Genomic DNA, 23,827 nt, shown 5'->3' on the forward strand with positions numbered 1-23,827 from the left:
ACAAAACTGTATATGATATACTTTGATAACACTCTTCTGACAGGACTTCACAAATACATGTTGAACAACCTCATGTGATCTTTCCTGTTGTGTAATACAAAGCACCCTGCTAAAAGAAAACTAGTGCAATTTCAGAAACCACAACCAGATAACGAGCTACAACTTACGTGTGCAACCATCTTCCTGGAATGCATAAAAACCATAAGCACAGTGACTGCACTTATCCCCAGCCACTCCTGGCAGACAGCGACACTGTCCTTCATCGCTACAGTCCTCAGCAACTGAGCCAGATTTACTGCAGTTACAAGGAAGACAGCCAAGTCCAGTACTTAAGCCATAATAGCTAACCTGTTCAAAAGGAAGGAAAGTACTTCAGCAAAATTTGATACATGATTGAAACAAAAACCTTTCTTTCTTATTTTCTTTTTCATAATTGTATGCTACCTGTCGATTAATCGAGCAGTCCAGAGCTGAGAGTCGTTCATTGTACAGCCCCCTTGTCCATATGCATGTGCCCTTAAATCCCTCCATTCCAGACGTGTGGATTGCGGTCCCTTAAAGGACCGTAGTCCCTTCCCATCTCTCCACACTACTCACTCCAGCTACAAGGCATGCACAACCATAGTGCATTGAAATGGAAATGAGTTTCATCTCTGGGATGCAAAACCTTCTATCCATCCGTGGGCCAAAGGAGGCCAGGTTAAGCTCCACACGGGCTCGGGCCTTCTCGGTGGAAGCACCAGAAATGTGGAATGCCCTCCCGGAGGCCATAAGGGCCCTGTGGGATCTTTCTAGCTTTCACAGGGCCTGTAAAACGGAACTGTTTTGGCAGGCCTTTGACAGCTAAACCGGTAGAGGACTGCCACCCCACATCTCCAAAGAGCTACTGTTCACTAGAAGATCACCATCAGGATAGAAGAACCCACCTATATTGATATGTACACCACCACAGAATGTTTTAAATTGTTATTGTATTGTAATTGTATTTATTGATTTTAAATTGTAATTTATAATTGTTTGAACTTAATTGATTGTTAGCCGCCCTGAGTCTGCTCGCGGAGAGGGCGGGGTAGAAATTGAAAGTAATCATCATCATCATCAACATCATCATCATCTCACTGTTGAATGGGGTCAACTGGGAATTTTCAGTGCACATTTAGAAACAAAGAAACACTGCCCTTTTAGAAGACAAAAATACTACTAATGTTGGTCAAAAAATGAAAACATTAAAACATTCCATTTGTTAATGGAAAAAATATCAAATGCTAACACTCACAAAAATAAACTTTGGGAAAAGAAGCAGACTTGGGTCAGAAATAATAAAACCTCTGCAATATATATTTGCATATAAATTACTTCCATGCAATGGTCTATTCAGTGACCACAGAGCCAAGAACAACAGCTGGAGTTTTCTTAATCACAACCAACCAAAATTTCACAAAATAACACAAGCGTTCAGGTTTCCTAGAATACTTTATCAGGCTGAATACAAAGAAGAAGAGTGGGGCAGATGCTTCAAGGCATCACAAAAAAGCCACACTGTGCTTCTGTAGCCTTCTTGAAAAGGAGAGTGTGGTATGTGTGCTTCAGTACAATCCTATGCAGACAGTTTGAATCCAGTGGCACCTTTAAGACCAACAAAGTGTTATTCAAGGTATAAGCTTTTGTCTGTCTGCACACTTCTTCACAGAGTTCCCAACCTCACGTTGGGGGTGGGGTTTCTTCCAAACTTGGGGCCTCCAACCCACCAGCACAGGATTGGCTGGCCGAGGCAGTCCCACCCCCGAAGAACTCTGACTGCTCCTGACATGCCCAGCACAATTACATCACCAGGAAGTGACATAATCGCACTGGGCACGTCTTGTGGGGATCCTGTAGCATTTTGATATAAAACTCTATGGCACCACGACGTGCCCAGTGCAATTATGTCACTTCTAGGCAATAGCACTGTGGCACAAAGCACACACAAGGGAAGTCCCCCCACCACCACCACCAGCAGCCAGGCAACCCTACTTCAGAGTCTTCCAACTTTTTTGGTTTTAAAGTAGAAGATGAATGTTAGGAAATTAATAATGATGATTAAAATGTTCATTTATTCAATTATGTTCCTCTATATAAAACATATATTCAACACTAGATGAGGCAGCAAGAAGTCCCCCTCCCACCTGTGGTTTGCGGGTAAGCAGTTTCCTATAGAAGCTTGTTCAGCTACTAGGAGTCAGAGAGCCCCCACCTTCTTCTTGACATTTGAAGATTTCATTTATTCAATCATGTTCAAACATATAAAACAAGATAAGACTTAGAACAAGAAGAACCCCCCCCCCATGCTTTCCGCAAACATAGCACACCTGCCTGACATTTGAGCTGGCTCTGCAAGTTAATTTCCTACTGTGGTTTGTGGGCAAGCTGCTTCCTATTGCAAACTTGTCAATAGCTAGTATAACATCTGTTGCAGATCCAGCCCCTCTCGCTGTTCCCTTATAGATGTTAGCCCTTTTAATCCAAGATAAATAAAACTGCTTCTCATTTGCTTTAAGGCTTGCTAGGAAACGAAGGCATGATCAATATTTAGCATGAGCAGAAGGATAAATGAGTAACTAGCAGGGACGCTAAGTCTAAGACCCAGAAGAGGAGCCCCCACCGCTCCTCTGAAAACAGTGTGTACCTATCTCTGCTAGCAATTTCCGGCCTTTGTCCGTGTGGTTTGCGGCAAGGCCATTTCCTCTTGAAGCTTCATAGCAACTCTGAAATGAGAGCTAAAGATCTGTCTTAATTGCTTTCTATTCTTTATGGGTTAAGTTTAAAATATATTAGTAAAAGCATTTTTAGAATCTTAGTAAGCCAAATCAGTATGATTTTAACAAATAGGCCATTAGGGCAGGTATTAGTTGTAGAGTTATATTAGGTTTAGGACTTTGTATTTAATAGAATAAAACAAGGGGAAAACGATGCTACAGGATGTTTGTACCTTATATGGTTATAGGATGTTTGTATCTGATATGGTCATAGCCTGAGCCAGCGGACGTAGAAGCTAGACTGTGCCCCCTGCGTTCGATTGGCTGTTTGCCACAGGGGAAGGGAGGGCCCCATGACGTCGGGAATTTATAAAAGCCCAGGCTTGACCACGAATTAGCCAGAGGGAGACAGCCTTGTTACCTGGTCTTCCTCTCCACTTTTGCAAAAGTGAAAATTAAAGCTGTTTCTCTGAACCACATGTCTCTGCCTAGTAATTGATATCTGGAAGAAGGGGCATCGCTCCAAAAACCGGTTGACATGAAGATATTGGATTTATATCCCGCCCTCCACTCCAAAGAGTCTCAGAGCGGCTCACAATGTCCTTTACCTTCCTCCCCCACAACAGACACCTTGTGAGGTGGGTGGGGCTGGAGAGGGCTCTCACAGCAGCTGCCCTTTCAAGGCCAACCTCTGCAAGGCCTTTCCAGCAGCTGCAAGTGGAGGAGTGGGAAATCTAACCCGGTTCTCCCAGATAAGAGTCTGCACACTTAACCACTACACCAAACTGGCTCTCCAGGTGCCACTGGATTCAAACATAATCCTATGCAGAGTTACACAAGTCGACACCCACTGTTAGAACAGTGTAACTTAGTTCAGAATTGCACTGTTAATTAGACTACTACATAATGTTGGATGCAAAACAATTTTCAAGATGCCTCAGAGTTTACTATGATGGAGAAGCAAAAAACAGTCCATACAAAATAATAAAAGTCAGCAGTTAACTAGTAGCTTTTATATTATAAAATGGCCATTATTAAATATTATTATTAAATTATATGACAGGTTTTTGCATCAGTTAAAACTCATAATCTAATTAAATCTGCATCCAGCCTGAATAAGAGTTTTGGGGGACTCAATAGCCAGTACTCATTTTTCTGATATGACAGCTGGCCCTGTAAGAAATAGCTGTTATCGGGCCTACAGGTCTCATGGCTTTGATCAGTTGTGTTCGGGCTGTAAGTTTTAACAGGTTTGGTCCCTGGTTTGAAAGAAATGTCAGCTTATTAATTGTATGCACCTGGTGGCCTTGACCTGCTGGCATAAAACATTATCTTGTTGGCAGCTAACAACACTATGCCCCTGACTGGCCAACAGAACTAATGGCCAAATAAAAGCTCAGAAGACAGTAGCAACTCCCTCTCTTCTGGCTTTGGACAATGAACTGATCTTAACAAACTGCTGACAATCGAAAAGCAAACTTTTTTTTGGTTAATAAGCTAGCCCTTAGTTATCTTTAGCTGCCTATTATTATTTTTATTACTTGCTATTACCTGTACTGTTGGAATGGTTTCTGCCCGGTATACATTCTGTTGAACCTAAAAGAGGTTTTTTATAATCACAAATTAAAGGGACATTTTTAAATTCGAGCACAGTGTTATGTGTCGAGTGCTTGCATTTATATTTCAGAAATTAACCCAAGGGCCTGCCCTGTCCTGACAGGCCCTAATACACTTCGTATTTGGAATTTTTTTATGGACCAGCAAGGCATTTTTTGTAGCAGGAACTCCTTAGCACATTAGGCTACCCATCCCCCGATGTAGCCAGTCCTCTGGAGCTTACAGTAGGCCCTGTAGTAAGAGCCCTGTAAGCTCTTGGGAGGATTGGCTGCATCTGGGATGTGTGGCCTAATATGCAAAGGAGTTCCTGCTACAAAAAAAGTCCTGTGGATCAGTATAACTACCCTCCAATTTTTGTCTAACAGAACTAGGAAAAATGCAAAATTTAGACATGTTATTCCCAGCCAGATATGAATGGTGGAAAGTTTCCTAAAAATACGTAAGATGGGGCATTATAAGAGCGGCATTAAATGTACATCTCCTGACAGTATTGTTTGTGTGTAAAGTGCCATCAAGTCGCAATCGAGTTACGATGAGCTCAGCAAGCGGCTTTCAAGACAAGTAAAAATCACATATGGTTTGCCATTGCCTTCCTCTGCAGAGCCCTCCTTGGTGGTCTCCCTTCCAAGTATGGACCTTCTCAGCTTCTGATATTTGACAAGATCAAGCATGCAATGCCGCCTTCCCTCCTCCCCCCCCCACCAGCATTACAGGTATACTACGTCAACATGGCGAGCAGGTCAATGGACAAAAGCACTTTGACAATGGTATAAATAGAAATTACAGTGTTTATAAAGGTTTATTATCTCTTACCGAGCACCTATCACATTTTTGTCCTATCACATTTGGCTTGCATTGGCACAAACCAGTCTCATGATGACAGATGCTGGAAACAGAGCTGTTCGGATGACACTCACAAGCTTATGCATATAAAAAAACAAAATGAAGAAAAAACTGAACGTTACTGACGCAAAGTAATTTTTAGTTGTTGTGTAGAACATTCTTTGGCTTCAGGTCCACATCTAAATGGTCATATTCTATATTATTAAAACACATCTGGTTCTACCATGCAGACATGTACTGAGAAAATTAACGACACTCTATGAATCCCCAAAAGACTCTTGAAACTAATTTCTTATTGGATTCTACAATCAGAACAGGGTGCTCACTCTCTTGGATTAATCATCAGATCCCATTCCTAGACATCTCCAGCCATGTTCAAAGCTGAGACATGGGCCTGGCGTCAAATTCCTTTATAGAGTCTCAACGCCCAGAAATGTGTATCTCTAAGTACCTGCCTCACTTCTGAGAGCTGTGAGACTTTATATAGGCACATAGAAATGGTTAACTGTCTGGATAAGAGATTACATTCCCCAGTGGCCATATTAGTAAACACTGGCTGGAAAAATGGATGAGTGGGGGCAGGATCTTTCCATCTTTACCACCTAGGGGTCTGCTCTGTCAACTGTCAATGTAAGATCTCTGGATCAAATATTCAAGTGGAGAAGGACTGAATAAGCCACAGTTTGCCATTTCTGATTGTAATGACAATCAAGAGTTTACTCATTTCATTGCAGTGAATAGGAACAGCAGGGAGCGAGAGGAATCATGAGACCAAAGACCTTCTCTCCCTTGCATGTTTATACACATAGCACCAAATTGTGACTACAAAAGTCAAGAAAATATCATTCACTGATTCTAAACAAATAGTTTAAGTAACAGTCCTTTATCCTAGAGGCCCTCATAGAAGTGTGAACTAACATGCACACCAGAGCAATATGATCAAGAAGTTTACCAGATGAACAACACAAAACATGAGGCTATACACTCCTTACAGCAGATACAATTAGTGTCAGATTATCAGTTCTTTAATTTTATTTACCAAGCTTGGTAAATTTTATTTACCAAGTATTCTCAAACCCAATGTATTATTTTGGGAACCTGTATTAAAAAACTACTTTACGTATCTGACAGCAATGAAGATCCTGTGAATATAGAGGGAGGTATTTGTGAGTTTCCTGCATTGAGCAAGGGGTTGGACTAGATGACCCTGGAGGTCCCTTCCAACTCTATGATTCTATATACACAAATTCTTGACAGGTAAATTTAACAGCATCAACTTACCATAACATTCTTTGTTGGTTACTGCATCCCCAAAGAACTCATCTGCACACTTTTCACAGTGATGCCCTGCAGTATTTCTGATGCACTTCAAGCACTCTCCTGTGAGTGAATTACAGTAGCCATCTTCCATTGTGTCTACGTTGCCATTGCAGTCACAAGGCATGCATGACTGTCCAGGAACCAAAGGGTTCCCATAGTACCCATTTGCACATCTGCACATAGAATTGAAAATGATGTCATTATAGAAAACTGTGATCCAGAATTACAAACACAACATTAGTCTAAAGTGCACATGGTGATCTCCTTTCTGAGTGCTTTGTGAAGGGAGTGCAAAAGTGTTAGCCTATATAATGAGGTCAACAGAAAGTTCTGCCCTCAGTTTTATTGAGTTGTTACAAAACTAAATGTGATTGGTTAAGGAGTGTGCTTTTACAAGTTTCAACTGGTTAGCCAGCTGCCGCTATTCCTGAGCAAAAAAGATCTGGCCACTGTGGTGAATGCCCTGGCCATGGTTACATCTATATAACATTATTATCTCGGGCTGACCTTGAAATGTGTTTGAAAACTTCAATGTGTTCAGAATACTTCAGCCATGATGCTGTCTAGAGTGGGTCATAGAGACCATATCAGTCCAGTCTTGACCTATTACACTGGCTCCCAATCTGTTTCTGGGCACAATTAAAGGTGCTGGTGTAGACCTTTTAAACTCTATATGGTTTACAGCCAACATACCTGAAAGACCGCCTAATCCCTTATTAACCTACCCAACCAATGCAGTCATCTTCTGAAGCCTTTCTTTGGGTGTCCTGACTTCTTTAATTAAATGGGAAGCAACTCAGGAGATCTCAGTTGTGGGACCAAAACTTTCTCCCCAAAAAGACTCCCCTTTTGTTGCCATCTTTTACCAGCAGATGAAGACATTTACAAAATAAATTGGCATTCCTTCAATCATCTCTCCTTCCTGCCCAATGCTTTTATTGTTGGTTATATAGTTTTGGATGTATATATTAGCTCTGGTTCTAGTTTGTTTGGTTAGACTTTTAAGCTGCCCTCCCCTGAAAAACAGGGCTCAGGGCAGTGTACAAAGTTAAAAGAGTACATATATGCTTAACAGCAACCTAAGCCAGTTTAAGAATTCCAAAAAAGTGCTATTGCCTCATAGAGGAGGGAGGTGGGAAAAGAGGGGTGACAGACAATATGTGAAACTGTCACTGTTCTCAACCAAATGCCTGGAGTGACATCTCTGCCTTACATGCCCTGTGGAACAGCAACAAGTCCTGTAGGGCAAGGATGTTGTTTGGTAGAGAGTTCCACCAGGTAGGGGCCATGGCAAAGAAAGCCTTGACCCTGGCTGAGGACAGCCAGATGTTTCCTGGGCAAGGGACCACCAGTAAGTTCTTATCTCCTGAGCATAACGCTCTTCAGGAGTTATACCAGGAGAGGCAGTTCTGAAAATACATGGGTCCCAAGACATTAAGGGCCTTGAAGGTTAATACCATAACCTTGAATCTGAGCCAGTGCTCTGATGGAAGCCAATGTAGCTCACACAACACAGGCTGAATAAAGGCCTGTATAGCCATGTTCTGGATCAATTGATGCTTCCAGGTCAACCCCAAGGGCAGTCCTACATAGAGGAGTTACAGTAGTCTAGCCTGGAGGTGACCGTTGCATGGATTATCATAGTTAGGGCAGGGCAGGACAGATAAGGGGTCAGTTGCCTGACTTGGTGCAGCTGGAAGAATGTCAATCTGGCAATATGTGTGTTCTGAGCCTCCAGTTGGGTGACGGGTACATGTAGATATGAAATAACATCAGGGAGAAGATTGCCCACTGAGGAAACTCAAATACTAGTGTGTGCCTAGTTCTCTCCCAGCACTACTCTGATGTGTTTTTGCTTGGTTTTAATGATGTTTTTGCTTGGTTTTAATGTTTTCCAGATATGATTTTAAGATGCATATTTTTAATTTGTTAGTTGCCTTGATGGCTTTATTAGGAAAGAAAGGCAGGCAGGGTATAATTTTTGTAAATAAATAGTACAGCAGCGTCACCATTGTCATGAGATTATGGATTGACTAAAATCATAATTCCCAGAATGAAAATTTAGGAATTGTTAAGATTCCACTTTCTAGAGTTCTCAAATTAAGTTTTAAACATCAAGTGGTACAGGGCAACAAGTGTTGACTTCTAAGAATCCAGTACATCAAAGAGTATGGTGTCTAAACAATTTGTCCCAAATGGCAATAACAATGTTGGTGGAACATTTTAAAGTAGGGAAAGGTTTATTCTCCATCCCCAGTACAGTTGTGTCAATCCAGTTCCCCTGCTCCTGCTTTTTATTTTAAATTAAATAAATACTGTGGAAAATCCTGAACAGGAATATCTCCCATCTAGCTTAACCCTTATTTATTTTGAAGAGATGTAGTGCTGTCTTATTTTGAGATTCTGATTGAATCATCGTTAGACCCTATGGAAATGAAATTGGAATATGTAATGGAAATATAGGCTGGAAGATGGAGAACAGGGAGCAAATAAAATAGCTTTTTAAAATATCTCATAATTTCCAAGAGTGTATGTAGACTTCTGGTGTTTTGACTCAAGATATGTCATATTTAAAGTTGATTATTCTATGTTGAAACTGTCTAAGCACAACAAATTTACAAAACTTCATTTACGTGTACATGCAAAACTGCTATTTCTGTTCAAAGTCCCATTCCATTTTTCTGTTCAGCTCTAATCATGAGACTCCATTGCTGGAATGGGACTGACATGTATATTTTGAGAACAAATCCTAAAACAAAAGACAAAGAAACCCCTGAATTGCATGCCCTTCCTGCACACACACACACACACACACATTTATGATCAGACACAAAGAAGTTTGGCTAAGAACAACAATTGGTGTTGTGTTCAGTTTTCATACCTTTCACACTTGGTGCCTGCATAGCCTGCAGGGCATTTATCACAGGTAACTTCACCTTCATTATCCAAGTGACAGGTAGGACTGAAACTGAAATCAGTGTTTCAAGGATTATTTTCAAGATCACTACTTTCACAGCTACAAGCACAAATTCACACATATGCCTTGCGTTTATTGCAGTAATTGTTGTCATTAATGATCATGATTATGGGAGAGTAATTATAATACTTGGTGATGGGGACCACAGAGAACCAGACAATTAGTGCTACATACTTAGCCAAAGAATGTTTATTCCTAACAAGAGCTCCTCTGGGACATGTTGTAAAATATGGTATATACAGTCCTTTAAGTGGGCATTCACTGGACTGCACTAGAAACTAACAGCTGGACAATAGCTAAACTTGAATTAATTTTATTAACATAAATGGCCTATACTAACCAGTTCTAATACTAGGACACCCACCAATTATAATACTAGAACAAAACTGCCTTTGTAAGAAGGTCCTAGGGGATAGTTTATATTCAGGAAATACTAGACAACTTCCAGTTCCTAATCTAGGACAAACAAGAATTCTCATTTCTGAAGGGCTGAGCAGAATCTTCATCATGTGTCACCTTCTATACAGATTATTTTTCCTCCTGTTTCTTACTAACCATGCTTGCTTGATACTGCTGAAATACAATGTGATACTTCCAATTAACAACTTACTTGTTCGTAGAAATTTTTAATGGACAGGCACATGGCTGGCAGTCCTCTGGAGTTCCCCTGGAGGGTATTCCATAGAATCCAGGCAAACACTGATCACAAGAATGCCCTGTGGTGTTGTGTTTGCAACCCTGTGAAACATGCAAGACACATTCTGAGACTTAATTCTGGATGGAATTTTCATTCTCAGAGCAAGCTCAGCATGAACCGACATGCAGCATTAGGATTCAAAGAACAGACACAAAGAAACAAAGAAGGCTGCTGCAAGAAGTGGTGGCGGCTACAGAAATAGACAGTTTCATGAGGGGACTGGATAAACATATGGAGGAGAGGTCCATTAGTGGCTATTATCCACAAGGTAGAAATGGAACACTATGTCTGGGGCAGTGATGATTTGTACTGTTGGTGCTCAGCGGGGCAACACTGGGAAGGCTTCTGGAGTTTTGGCCCTGTTGGCGGACTTCCTCATGGCAACTGAGTTTTGGTCACTCTGTGATACAGAGTGTTGGGCTGGATGGGTCACTGGCCTGATCCAACGTGGCTTCTCTTAAGCTTAAGCTGTTAAGACCACTAACAATATGTTTTTCCAAGTCAGGAGCAACAATTAATAGATATACCTTCATGCATTAGTTGCATTACTTTAACCTCAGACTAAATCAATTGCGCTATTGTTAGACACTGGCAATTAACAGAATTCAGAACATTATAACTGTCATTTTAAAAAAATTATAAAAGATTGATTTTCTGCTATAGGAGTCAAATGGACTTGCAGCACAATAGGTAAAAGAACTGTGATTGTGTCATGTTTTCCCTGTTCAGATCCTTAATAATTTTACCATAACTTGAATGAAAACGATTACAGGTTCCAACAGTTTTTTTAATACAAAATTCTGGTTTACATTAATTCTTCAGTTACTCATGCCACACATTTAATTTTTGTAATACGTCTTATCCAGCAGCTATAAAAAAAGCAACAGAGATGGGTAAGAAGATGTCCCTGCTCTGCCTATTTCCAATAGATTATGAAAATGCCCTACATTCAAAAATATGAATTGTTTTCCGAATGTTAGGTTGGAGACTGACATTTTCTCTAGCATGAAGAGCTTTTCTCCAGCAGCAGAGGTTCTTTCATAATGGAAGAGCTTCTGGCATCAGCAGAAAACTCTCTGCACCAGAATAAGTGGCACTGGTAGCAGAAGAAATCCACAGGAACCTATCTTATATGATATTATTAAAGAAGTGAAATGAAGAGTCCACTTACCAAACAAACACCATGAATATCACATTCACTTGCATGATTGTTGCAGCTACATGGGAGGCAAATCCCTCCAAAAAGTATCCCACTAACTCGGTAGTATCCAGGAAGACAGGACTGAAAAAGAGGAAAAAAATAAAACATAAGAACATAAGAGAAGCCATGTTGGATCAGGCCAATGGCCCATCCAGTCCAACACTCTGTATCACACAGTGGCCAAAAATTATATATATACACATACATATATATACACACTGTGGCTAATAGCCACTGATGGACCTCTGCTCCATATTTTTATCCAACCCTCTCTTGAAGCTGGCTATGCTTGTAGCCACCACACCTCCTGTGGCAGTGAATTCCATATGTTAATCACCCTTTGGGTGAAGAAGTACCTCCTTTTATCCGTTCTAACCCGACTGCTCAGCAATTTCATTGAATGCCCACGAGTTCTTGTATTGTGAGAAAGGGAGAAAAGTACTTCTTCATCCCATGCATAATCCCATAAAGCATAAAGCATACATTAATTGTCATAAATCATTTCTTAAAATAATTCAACCTGTCTGAATATTTTTAAAATCTATGGACACCGAGTCCTTTATTGACTCCTATATTTCAAAAACATACACTTTTCCCTGTTTCAATCTATATAGTTGCTTTAGCGCCCCCCCCCGCCAAATTCCTGAGCAGAACTATTGTCTGACGTGGGATTTGTACCAATGGATAAGAGGAGTGGTCTATATACTTCTATGGATTGTTGCCTACAACAACAAATTATTTATTATTTATTCACTAGAAATTTTAATAAAAGCATACACAAAAACAAAAAAAAACTAGGAAGAAAACAAAACATTGGACTTACCTGAAGGTTTCTTCTCTTCAGCAGGGAAAAGTCATCCAAGCTGTTTAGATCAAGCCTCCTCTAGCTCCGGCCAGGGCAATGCAATTTTTTGTGATACTGACCTGGGGTGCCATATCATCACTCCAGTTATCCCATAACCTGCCTTCATATGCACATTTAGTCTTCCTATTAATGGCTGCAGACCTCGTCTACCCCCACTCGCCCCCTCTCTTTTTGGGGTGGGTGGGAAATGGATGACTTCTCCCCATTGAAGAGAAGAAACCTTCAGGTAAATCCAATGTTTTGTTATCCTTCAGTGGGTTGGAGACTGGTACTTTATATGCCAAAGCTAGCTAATGGGTGGGATGTATTTGCCACAGCATTCTTCTGTCTCACCCCTCTACTTGCTGTAATGTTGTTCTTCCAAAGGCCACCCCTGCTGGTCAATCCTGTAATGCCTGATGAAGGTAGCTAAGTATAACTAGGTGGCTGCCCTACCAACCTCATCTATGGGTGTCCTGGTGGAGAAAAATGTCTGTGGATAGTGATGCTCTGTGGTGTCCATAAGCCCATAACCTCATAAGTTTTTTGGATGCAGAGTTTTACCCAAAGGGCAATGGTGGCTGGCCTCTGAAACTTTCCTCCCCAGGTTGACTGTGCTATGTGACACAAAAAGGCTGCCAGTCTCAGTTGTACTGTTCTGTTAATATATACACACAGGGTCCTGTGCACATCCAGCTTATGCCTGTGCTTTTCCTTCAGAAGAGGCAAAAAGAGGGAAGGACTAGTTCCTGGTTTAAGTGGTAAACTGGGTTCACTTTCAGAACAAAGAATGGCTCTGTTCTAAGCACCATGGAGTATGTATGTATGTATTTATTTATTTATTTAAAATTGGATTTCATAGGCCACCCTTCCCTGCAAGCAAAGCTCAGGACAGCTAACAAAAAATCCCCCACATGTATGGAACACATAGTTACCATCTAACTGACCAAGTCCCTATATTCAATATTCTCCTAGCAGAAGTCACCGCCATCATAAAGGCAACCTTCCATGTTAAAAACTTTTAACTTCATGGATTTTCGTTGGTCAAATGGCATTTTGGTGAGCACTTTAGTTAGCCTCCAGGTAGGGAATCTATGGCTGTGATCACACACACTAAATAATGCACTTTCGATCCACTTCCAATGCACTTTCCAACTGGATTTCAATATGTGAACTGGCAAAATCCAGTTGGAAAGTGCATTGAAAGTGGATTGAAAGTGCATTATTTAGTGTGTGTGATCACAGCCTTTATTTCATCAGGGGTGCTAATTGCACCATTCCCTTAAGTAATCTCTGAACATACTTGTTAGCTGCGACCAAAGCAGTTAGCATATTTGGTCACAGTCCTTGCTTCCAACCCTGGTGCAAGAAGAGAATGAAATCCATGTAAGAAATCCTTAAATTGACTATTTTTTTTTAAGTTTCTGGCCCACTTTCTGAATGTGGACCAAGTATAGTTGCAAATCTGTCTGGTTGTTAGTGTCCTTGCCTGAACCATGACATCTACCACCTCCTTAGGGAACCTAGACTTTTCTAGCCCTCACCGCTCAACCTCCATGCAGTAAATTGAAGCCAGGCTGGGTCCCTGTAACAAAAGATCCTTCCTCACTGGGAGATATCATGGAGCAACCACAGACATCTTGCCCAGCTCCAAAAACCATGGACATCTTGTCCAAAAGAGAGCAATGAAAATCACCTCTGCTCTCACTCTACATCTTCTGTCCAGAACCTTGTGGATCACAGGGGTTGGGGAAAAGTCATATCATAAGCCTTTTGGCCACCAGTGCAGCACATCCTCACCCTCTGGCTTGTGATTCTAGGGACTTCATTGGAACCTGGTGGTTGTGTCACAATGACAACATGTTATTGGAATCTTGCATCAGGCAGAGATTTCTCAAAAACTATCACAGTTTAGTGCCCATTTACCTGGATTCAGATCCTTTCTGTTCAGTCAATCTGTTTGTTTGTAGGTGCTGGGCACTCAAACCTGTTAGGCACTGTTCTGCCCATAGGAAGAGGCTGTAAAGGGCGATGGTTCTGGTGGCACCCTGACAGCTGATGTTCACCTTTGCTGTCATGTTGTTGGTCCTCTCCAAGATGTACATGTTTCTCAGTGAGTCCTGGAAAGCAAGTAGGACCAGCCTGATTGCTCACTGTTCCAGACAGCTGATGCTGTTCCTCATTTCCAAGGGGGACCACCTGCCTTAGGCTACTTGGCTCAAGAAGTGTGCTCCTCTTCTGCTTTTGCTTGCATCTGTGGTCAGCATAATGTGGAATGGCTGCAGAAAGGATACTCCCTTGATTAGTTTCATTCATGAAGACCACCATCTTAGTGGTCTTATTACTGAAGAGGGGAGCTTAACCTGCTTGTGGTACCTCCTGCTGATGACCCTCTGGTTTGGTAGTAGCACCCGCTGAAGAGGTTGTGTGAAAGTGGGCCCATGGAATGAGGTCTATTGTCACATTGAAGAGGTCCAAATTGAAGGGTCCACAAAGTCTAGTGATTTTCATTTGCATGTCCTTGTGATTTTGTCCATGATCTTCTTTTGTTTCTGTAGTGGGAGGAAGACCATCGCTGGCATAGTTTATCCAGGCTCCCAGGTGGGCTTGGTCCCTGGACAAAGTGAGCTAGCTCTTCTGCAACTTTATCAGGAAGCCATGATCCCAAAGCAACTGAATGGACACTTCTGAGTCCCTTGCTGCTGGCCCGCTGGCCCTGGCCCTGATCAGTAAATCATCCAGGTAAAGGTACATGTAGATCCTTGTTGTCTCAGCACCACCAGGACCTTGGTGAAGACTCTTGGCAAAGATGACAGACCAAAGGGTAAGGCTGTGTATTGGTAATGTTGGTTCCCCTGGGAAAAACAGAGGAACTACATGGAAGATTGGTGGATAAAGATATGCAGGCAAGCCTCTTTGAGGTCCAGAGACACATACATCCTGCTGTATGATTTGGATAATTGAACAAAGCAGCTCTATGCAGAATTTCCACTTTTATACCCACAAGTTCAGTTCCATTAGATTGAGAATTGCCCTCCGATCTCCTGACTACTTGGCACCATGAAGAGAACCAAGTAGACGCTTTGGAACCTCTGCAAGATAGGAACTGGTTCAATCGCCCCAATGGCCAGAAGATGCTCTACTACTTCCTGTAGTAATTGGTGCTTTAGCTTTGGTCTGGGAACCAGGGATGGAATTAACTTGTAGTGTGGTGAGTACACAAACTCTGTTTGGAAAGTATCCACTGGTCTGTTGTGGGCTGCCTCCAGGTGCAGGCAAGGTTCTGGAGGCAACTCCCTATCATGCTGTTCTGACCCTGTCCAGCTTGTTGGGTGGAAACTGTCTGTTTTGGAACCTTGGCTGGTAAGTAAAGGCCAGGCTGCTCCTGAAATCCTTGCCTTCCCCACAAAAAGTTGTAGATTCTCCCTTTGTTGTCTTTTCCCTTTGAGGTTATAATATAGTGGGTTCTATGGATTGATGAGTCGAGGTGGTAGTGAAACGTCAACTCTTTATTGATTATATAGTCAGGCTACACATAAGACAGAAGGCTGGGCCCACAGGGCCAACTATATACACGTCAGGGTTCCCGCACAAACACTCTATTGGTCCTGCACAAACACAGCAGGAGGCCTGTGATTGGAGCGGGGCAGCAGGAATTAGGATCCTGCTGCCCATTGTTCCCAAGTCCCCAAGCTCAGGTCGTCTGGCTCCAATAAGCCAGGCAGGAACACCCAATTCAGTTCTCACATGAGTCCACATACATAACAGAGGTAGAGGACATAGCTTTCTTCTTTTCTTTCATTTCTACTAGGACCTTGTCTAAGGCTCCCTCCACAAAGAATAGCCTGCTGGAGAATTTCTCCACAAACAAATTGGATATTTATAGAGGGTCCACCTTCCAGTGTTTTAGCCAGAGATTTCTTCTGACTACTATTTTCTGCCTGTGCCCTTGCACAGAACTGTGTGGTATCCTGGGATGTATCCACAGAAAAATCTGCTGCCCTCTTAATCTTTAGATTTCCTAAAATCAGGGGATCAGGTTCTATGTTCTAAAGTAGATTTTTTGCCCAGATAATTATGGCTCTGGTAAAGTTTGACAGAACCACTGATGCCCTGATTGTGAAGGAGGATGCCTCATGCAGTTTCTTGAATGCTGGCTCATTTTTCCTGCCCACCGAGTCTTTCAGAGTGTTGTAACTATCTTTTGAAAGGACAGCACCCAAATGGAGGGCAACTACTAGAGTGTCTACTAGGGGAACTCTGAGGTCCTCCACGGTTGCCTTCTTTTTTGTTGCAATGCTGGTTAATGGGGGCGGGGTACATAGCCGGAAACAACCTATTCTGTCCTCAAGGCTCCATCAAAAACTCAGAATAAATTTGGCCAATGCAGATTATCTGTTTTTTTTAGGTCTGACCATCTTGTAATTCAGGGTAGATAGAATTTTGTTTAGGAGTCTCTGAAAGTGCTCGGCTTGGAACAGCCTAGATTAACTATCTTGGTTATCAGAGTCCCCTCCTGACCACTCTCCTTCCTTTCTTTCTGAGCTGAGTACTATAGAGACCTCTTCAGGGTAGCACTCCTCGACTTCAGGTTCTGAGCCTGATTCCCCTGTGCTTTGGGGCTGGTGCCTTTGTTTACAAGTGGTGTACATCAGTCATTGCTCCCACCCCTGATCCCACTGTGATGGCTGAGGTTCTATGCTCTTCATCAGCTGCCTGTGCTGTTTGGCTGTTGTGCTTGCTTTTTCCTGGGTGCTTGAACTTGTGGAAGGGGAGCTTCTGCTGCCTCCAGCTCCTGCCATCACCTCACTTATGTTCAGCCTTTGATGTTCTCTGTGTGGGTCACTCACCTCCCTCTCCACTTAGTGCTCTGCCTGCTGATCCTGAGGCTTCCGAGACTCACTGGGCAATTTTGGCGATGGCCTGCTCTATGTGGGCTGCTACATACTGCTGCGACCTTTTTGTAGTGTCTGGTGGTAAGGGAAAGATCCAAAGCTTTGGACAGCCCTGTATTGCTCATACCAGCAGCTGCCAATGTTGGGTCCCTTTCTGGTTGTTTGTTTTACATGTGGAACCTAGGCTGACATATTCTGCTTGGAGCTGAAGGGCTATCCAAACTGGACAGGTAGTCTGACACTATCTATGCCCCAGGACAGTTGCACAAAAATTTATATAGCTCTGTTATATACCTAACCATCTTGGCTGACTTCCCCCACTGAAAGAGAAAATAAGTGTCCTTATTTTCAGCTCACTGATGGTAGAGAAGGGAAGGGTGATTTCTGCCAATTCACCTCTCCTTGTGCAGATCCTCCATTTTACCCTTCCCACTGATACTGGAAGGGGGGTATCCGCTAACTGGGAGTAGGGGCAATACAGGCTGAAGTCAGATTATAAAGAGAGGGAAGTTGCCTTTCTCTACCAGGAATAAGCTTGTGAAGTTTATTTTGTATATCTTTGCCATTAAGAAGTCAAACAATGGAGATGTACACAGTCTGACAATCACCAGAGACCCTAGCTGAGATATTCTTGTTGTTTGTTATTTACAAAAGCTTCTCAAGAATGTTCCTAGATGTTAATTTACTCAAAAGTCTCAGAATTGTCTCATGGCATATCAAAAATAGTTCAAAAAATGTAACTGATAAAGTCAATAGCCCATAAAGAAACAATACTTTGTCACTGCAGTCTTCACAAAGAAAAACAATGGCCAATTAGTGTAAGATTCCAGCTATAAAAATAATCAGGACAATTTCCAATGACTCCATGTCCATTAATTATTTGAAGTAGAAATGTGGGGGAAACTATTTTGCAGTAAGTGAGAAATATGCAACAGAAAAAAATCACTGGAAAACTTTGTTCCACTATTTACATTTTTAAAAACTGCACCCTAAAAGACAACTTTGTATTTGGAAGCTATATCAATAAAGGCTTAGCCAAACATGTGAAAGTATGATAGATTACCTCACAAGAGATCCCAGAGTAACCTTGAGGACATTCACAATATTCCACATCCATAGCTGAAGTCAAATCTATGAGATTAGTATTTGCTGTATCCAAAGTGACAGCACCCAATCTATAGCAAAACAGCATCATAAGTTACTTTTTAATATCTGTTTTGAATATACATATAGCTAAGACGAAAACTATATTTTAACTACGTATGCATACACTTATAAATTAAATATATTTATTTGGGAATAAATATTCTGAATAAATATTCTGAAATAGTAACAGCACAATCCAAAAGGGGGGGGGCGGAAAGTCTTCTGGGAGCAGATGAGCCGCTACATGGGAGCAGGAAGGGTTTGCACCGACGTATGACCAGCACCACCACAGCAAAGGGGAGTTATGTGAACGGGGGGGGCCACCCGAGCGCTACTCCGCCTGAGGGCAGCGGCGCCTGAGGGCTGCGTCCAAGCGTGAACAGAAGTGAGGCGGAGTGTGGTGTTCAGGCAGAGGAGGGGGTGAAGTTGGGGGGCGCAGCCAGGCTTAGGCGGCTTCCTGAGCAGTTTGGCCCATGACATGCCCCCTCGAGAGACGCAATGTTACGCCAGGTGTTCCATACACATGGCAGGGGGCATCAGGGCAACACAGGTGTGGGGGGGTGTCTGCTGCTGGGCTGCTCACTCCCAGACACACATTCCAGCCGCTGTCTATGACAGCGAACTCCTGCACTTGGTACTTCCTGCTTGTCTGCCTGCCATTGGCAGAGTCTCTGACAGCGGGAGGATGTGAGGGGATTGATGGCTTCTCCGTGGTCCTGTTTGGGCCTGTCTTGCTCCCACTCCCGCCTCACCACCAAGCCAGGCTTCTCGTGCGCGCATGCCCAGCCTCACTCGTGTTGGTGGGACATCTCTCCTTTGCCTTTGATGGTCTGCCCATCATTGGCTCCATTCTCTGTTTGGGGGCAGGTTGGGGATGGCTATCAGCCTGTCTGGGGTCACCTCTCCCCATCCCTGACTGTCATGAGCCGCAGTGCATGCACCAGGACTGGCCAATTGGGGGGGGGGGGTGGGCTGGCCCTCCCCTCCGTCTGCCTCTGCCTCCCTTGCGTACCTACGCCAGTGGCATTGCCATGGCGACTGTCTCCCTCGCGGCAAGCTATGCCTCTCCCCCCCCACATTCCAGCGTGCCGAAGTCCTCAGGAAGTCTACTAGCAGCGCGGCAGCTACACCACGGCCACTTATGTCTGGATTGGGCTGCCCATGTAGCCCAACTATAATTTGAAAAGGTAATATCTGCAGTACTTCAACAACTAACATTCATGAGAAGCAAAATCCTTTGCCTGTTTCTCAAAAATAAGAAAATACAGGCAAAAACTGATTTATGTTCAATCATAAAGGACCAATTACTTTCCATGGCTTTAATAATCCTATAGATAAAGATGAGATGAACGAAGATGAAGAAGACGACGAAGACGAGAATGAAGATGAGGAGAAGAAGAGGAAGAATTGAAGGTTTTGAAATGATAAGCGAGGTACACGAGGTCCATACAGGGCGGCGGCAAAAAAGAAACTGAGTGGGAGGCAGTCCTTCCTTCCAGACCCAGTCATGTGCAGCGATCACTTCCGGCCGGGGCTGGAGGGGAGGGCCGCCAAAGAAAAGAGACGCTGACACTGCTTTGAAAATCACCAAGGTCAGATTCATGCAGGGCATTGAACCCAAGTGTGGGACTGCACAGGGACCCAGAAGAAGATAGCTAGATATTGGAGTCTCTGGATTAGTCACAGGTCTTGTCTATACAAGCAACAGAAAGAGGAAGTAGAATTCTGAGGAGGCAGAATGGTCAGATACTTCAGACTACAGGTGGAATGTGACATCTTTTTCACTCAGTCAGCAACTCTACTATCCACCACAACCTCTGTCACACAGGTTTAGGATTACAGTTATGTAAAGTAGTCACCACCAGTCTCATTTCTATTTAATAGGTGGAGAGCCCTGATCCTTTAACACAGGTAGGGTCCCTCTCTCTCTTTCCAAAAGATGTCACTAGATGAGGTAGCCTTGTTCCCTATGTCAACCACCCCTCACTCTGACACTTCTCAGAGTTGTTGGGATTAGAGACTATTGTTTTTCTCTTTATGCTGCCATCATTCATCCACAGATGACCAAGGCTTTCCAGATGACTGTGTGTGGGTATGTTGTGTTTCTTTCCCTGAAACAATATTCAGGAGAGTTAACACAAACAGGAGTTAATTTTTATTGATGGTTTGACACAACGGGAGTGATTCATAAATATATATACATTTCTCAGTTCTTAAACTTTTGAACTCTGATCAGTTCATGCTTCTAGGACCTCATTGCAAGATTTCCTCAACCAGTGACAGGCTACTTTTCTGGCTCTCCCTAGCTCAGAATTGTCAGCTGTTATCTAGCGGCTCTCTAACTTCCACTGATTAACCCTTCTCTCAATGGCTCTGTCTCTGCATTCAACATTCCATTAGTTCCCAATGGCTGCCCTCAGGGAGAGGTAGAACTGAAGCTGTCCATCACATGGGGTTTCACATTTTATTGCTCTCATGTACTTTCTACTTACAGGGAATTAATAACACAAGGTAACTTTCAAAAACACAATCTCTCACTTCCAAGCCTGAAGAGGTTTGGTCCATTCTACTACCTCAGCACAATGATGTTGATCGCCACTTTTCTACTGCACAGTATATAAAAGACCACAGTCAGTCTCAATTTACTAAGTTTTTAACACATGCTGGATAACAGACTTTCAGTGAAGTTTAGCAATCATTTGCAGACACTTGCAAACAATCGCTAAAGTGCTTGCAAACATTATCCAAAGTGTGTGAAAGTATCCTAACACATAACAATAACAAACAGAATATAATCCTGATTAAAAAGAAAGAATGTATTAAGGCAGCTGCAATTAGATGTCAAAACTAACTGGTGTTTGTTGAATATATATCTCTTCAATCGCTATGGTAAAAGGAGGACAGGGACGAGGGAGAATGAGGGAGGGAAAGTCAAAGCACAGAGCCTTGGATTTTCAATTTATTTGTGACATCTACACTGAGCGGTGGTAATTGAGTGGGATCATGTATGAGAAGACCTTCAAAGACCTAACAAAGTTTGTAAATTCACATTCTCATTGTTCATTTTCAACTGGAAACACACCTTTGTAATTTCATGCCTATTGTCTCACAGTCTTCAGTAGGTAAAGATGAAACATTTCAAAGATTTTCATGAGAGATGAAGTTTTGCTTGTATTATAGGTGAGAACTAAGACTTTACAAAATTCTGTACCAGACTGTATAATGCATGGTCACCCAAGGAGCTCACAGATGTATGGAACTCCCAACCGCATCACTTCTACTGCTTTTTCTGTATTGCAAACTCTTATTAACATAATAATTTCAATATTTGGAAACGACTGCTGAACAGATGTACACCACAGTCCTGTCCCACATGGAAAAAAAATACTCAAAGGTCTCATCATAGAAAGCCCCATTGTTCCACAAGGTCTAAAACAGAACAATGATTAAACAAAATGTCAGCTCATTAGAATTCAGAAGCACAGATTTTCCAACTTAAAAGGCTTACCAGGCGACAAGAAAGGAAGGGTCATCCTTCTTGCTCAGCAAGTAGTCTTTTATAAATGAGCTGCTTTTTCAACACTGCATATGCCAGGCCAAGCCAGTTTTTTATATCCCTTGCACTATCACAAGTAGGGTGTGCTTTTGCTTATTTTTTCTATTTCAATATGAAAGAATCAGTTCTTGGACAAAGATATGAGAAGGTGGTGTGGAAAGAGCTTTAGGTTTGACGGAATACAATTTCAGCTTAAGGTATATATTTCTGCAGAACACTAGTATTCTCAGCTACTCAGTTGCCTGTGAAGCTGTATAATTTAGAACAAGGCACAATGCTCTGACTCATGGGATGCCACATAAATAAGGGAAATCTTGCAACCTAAGAAGTTCCTAAGAAGAGGACTGACGCTGTGCAAAACAGTTGAACACATATTTTTTCATTAAAATATTTAATGTTACGGTATGTAAAATTAGAAAAGAACTTTGCTCATAGAAAATAAAGAGAACAAATAAGGCCTAGAAACTAAGAATCTTTTCCTAACCTTTCTATTTTCATTAATCGTACTGAAATGGCATAACATAAGCACAAGAATTAAGCAGAACATTCTTGCATCATCTTACCTGTATACAGCCTTTTTTGCAATGTTGTAATTGGCCCTGAACAGAAAACGTGTAACATTTGCTAAAACTGTCATAAGTATATCTCGATCTATTAATTTTTTTGTGTTAAAATCAATGAAGTTTTCAGATACCAGCCTCACAGTATTAGAATACTCCTCATATGGTTGCAAAGACAATCCTTCAGATCTTGTACACAAAATATCACCATTACCCTGAAATGGTAGGAAAAAAAGATATTTTAATGTTAACTGGAAATTCAGTATTCATAATTTAAAATAGCTACACACAGTCCTGAATTTTTCTTTCAGAAAACTTTCAAAGTACCCTTAAAAAAAATTAAAGATTAAAATCCAAAGAACTGTAGATGTATGGGGCTTTTCAGTCCCTTCCTCTTCTAAATGTCAGCCCTCAGCAATCATTTAAAAAAAACAAACCTTCAGGGGCTATTCTAGGAAGCAGAATGAGCGGCTACCAAAAATAAAAACAACAAAAACAATCCCCAAATGCAAAAAAACCCCACTTCAAACATCCATACTCTTCAGTTTCCAGCTACAGAGTCTACAAATGTAAATTACCTGAATAATAACATCCACATTAGACACCAAGTCACTGTCTGTACTCTCCATAGGAATGTCATAAGAGACAGTATACTTCAAGTAACCACCATAAGAAGTGAGCTGGAAATGCAAAAAAAAATAAAATAAAAATAAAAATCAATTAACACTAAACATGAGGCTTTTGCAGTATAATGGTAAAGAATAAAACATGTATATATTAAATGGAACAGTAACTCGCATATTCTTATAGTATCAGTAAGATTTCCAAAAAGGGTCAGTTCCAGGTGTCATTGGGCCAGGGGCTCCCTCCCCTCATATGTTTGCTCTTCTGCCCCCTGACTCAAACTTCCCTACCCACCTTCATTCCTCTCTCCATTGCTTAGCCATCGGTCTTTCCCCCACCCACTTGCTCATTTTCCAGTCTTCCTAATGCTTGCATACTCTGCTGGAAATGTGGGTAGAGGAAGGGTTCACAATAAGCAGATGGGCCGAAGGTGACTTGAATGAGTCGAGGCAGTGGCAATGGACCCCATCAGAACACCTGGACCTTGGCAGCTACCCCACCTCAAGGTATGTTGACACCTACTGTGTTTCCAAAGCATAAGCACTGCTTATGCATAAACTGGCAAAAATAACTATGAAACAATTGATAAACCATTATTTACAGCCCTTACTATACCAACGGTGAGATTAAGATACTCAGACCAACACCACCCAAGAAAACTCACTGGAAGAATTCACTTCAAAAGTGAAGTATTTTGAAGGTAATAACTTAAAATGAAAGAAATATGGGCAACATCCTTATGTTTTCAGATAAGAAAGCAAAGAAAGATAAGAGAGTAAAGGAGGATAAACTAATGAATAAACTAATCAGAA

At 42.0% G+C, this 23,827-nt stretch overlaps 1 protein-coding gene across 1 annotated transcript in view; it reads right to left on the bottom strand.

Annotated features, from left to right (window-relative positions):
- Positions 1–23,827, bottom strand: part of LAMA1 (laminin subunit alpha 1) — a 167,779-nt gene that overhangs the window by 84,324 nt on the left and 59,628 nt on the right. Inside the window, exons 13-21 of the mRNA XM_060243976.1 lie at positions 22,970–23,071; positions 22,395–22,606; positions 18,193–18,304; positions 11,361–11,471; positions 10,103–10,230; positions 9,397–9,483; positions 6,477–6,688; positions 5,166–5,272; positions 168–348 (exon numbers count right to left, since the gene is read on the bottom strand). Of these exons, the coding sequence (XP_060099959.1) occupies positions 168–348; positions 5,166–5,272; positions 6,477–6,688; positions 9,397–9,483; positions 10,103–10,230; positions 11,361–11,471; positions 18,193–18,304; positions 22,395–22,606; positions 22,970–23,071 (1,252 nt within the window). The remainder of the gene's footprint in view (positions 1–167; positions 349–5,165; positions 5,273–6,476; positions 6,689–9,396; positions 9,484–10,102; positions 10,231–11,360; positions 11,472–18,192; positions 18,305–22,394; positions 22,607–22,969; positions 23,072–23,827) is intronic.

Source organism: Heteronotia binoei, chromosome 7 (assembly GCF_032191835.1).
Source record: "Heteronotia binoei isolate CCM8104 ecotype False Entrance Well chromosome 7, APGP_CSIRO_Hbin_v1, whole genome shotgun sequence".
In the NCBI taxonomy this organism is placed as follows: Eukaryota; Metazoa; Chordata; class Lepidosauria; order Squamata; family Gekkonidae; genus Heteronotia; species Heteronotia binoei.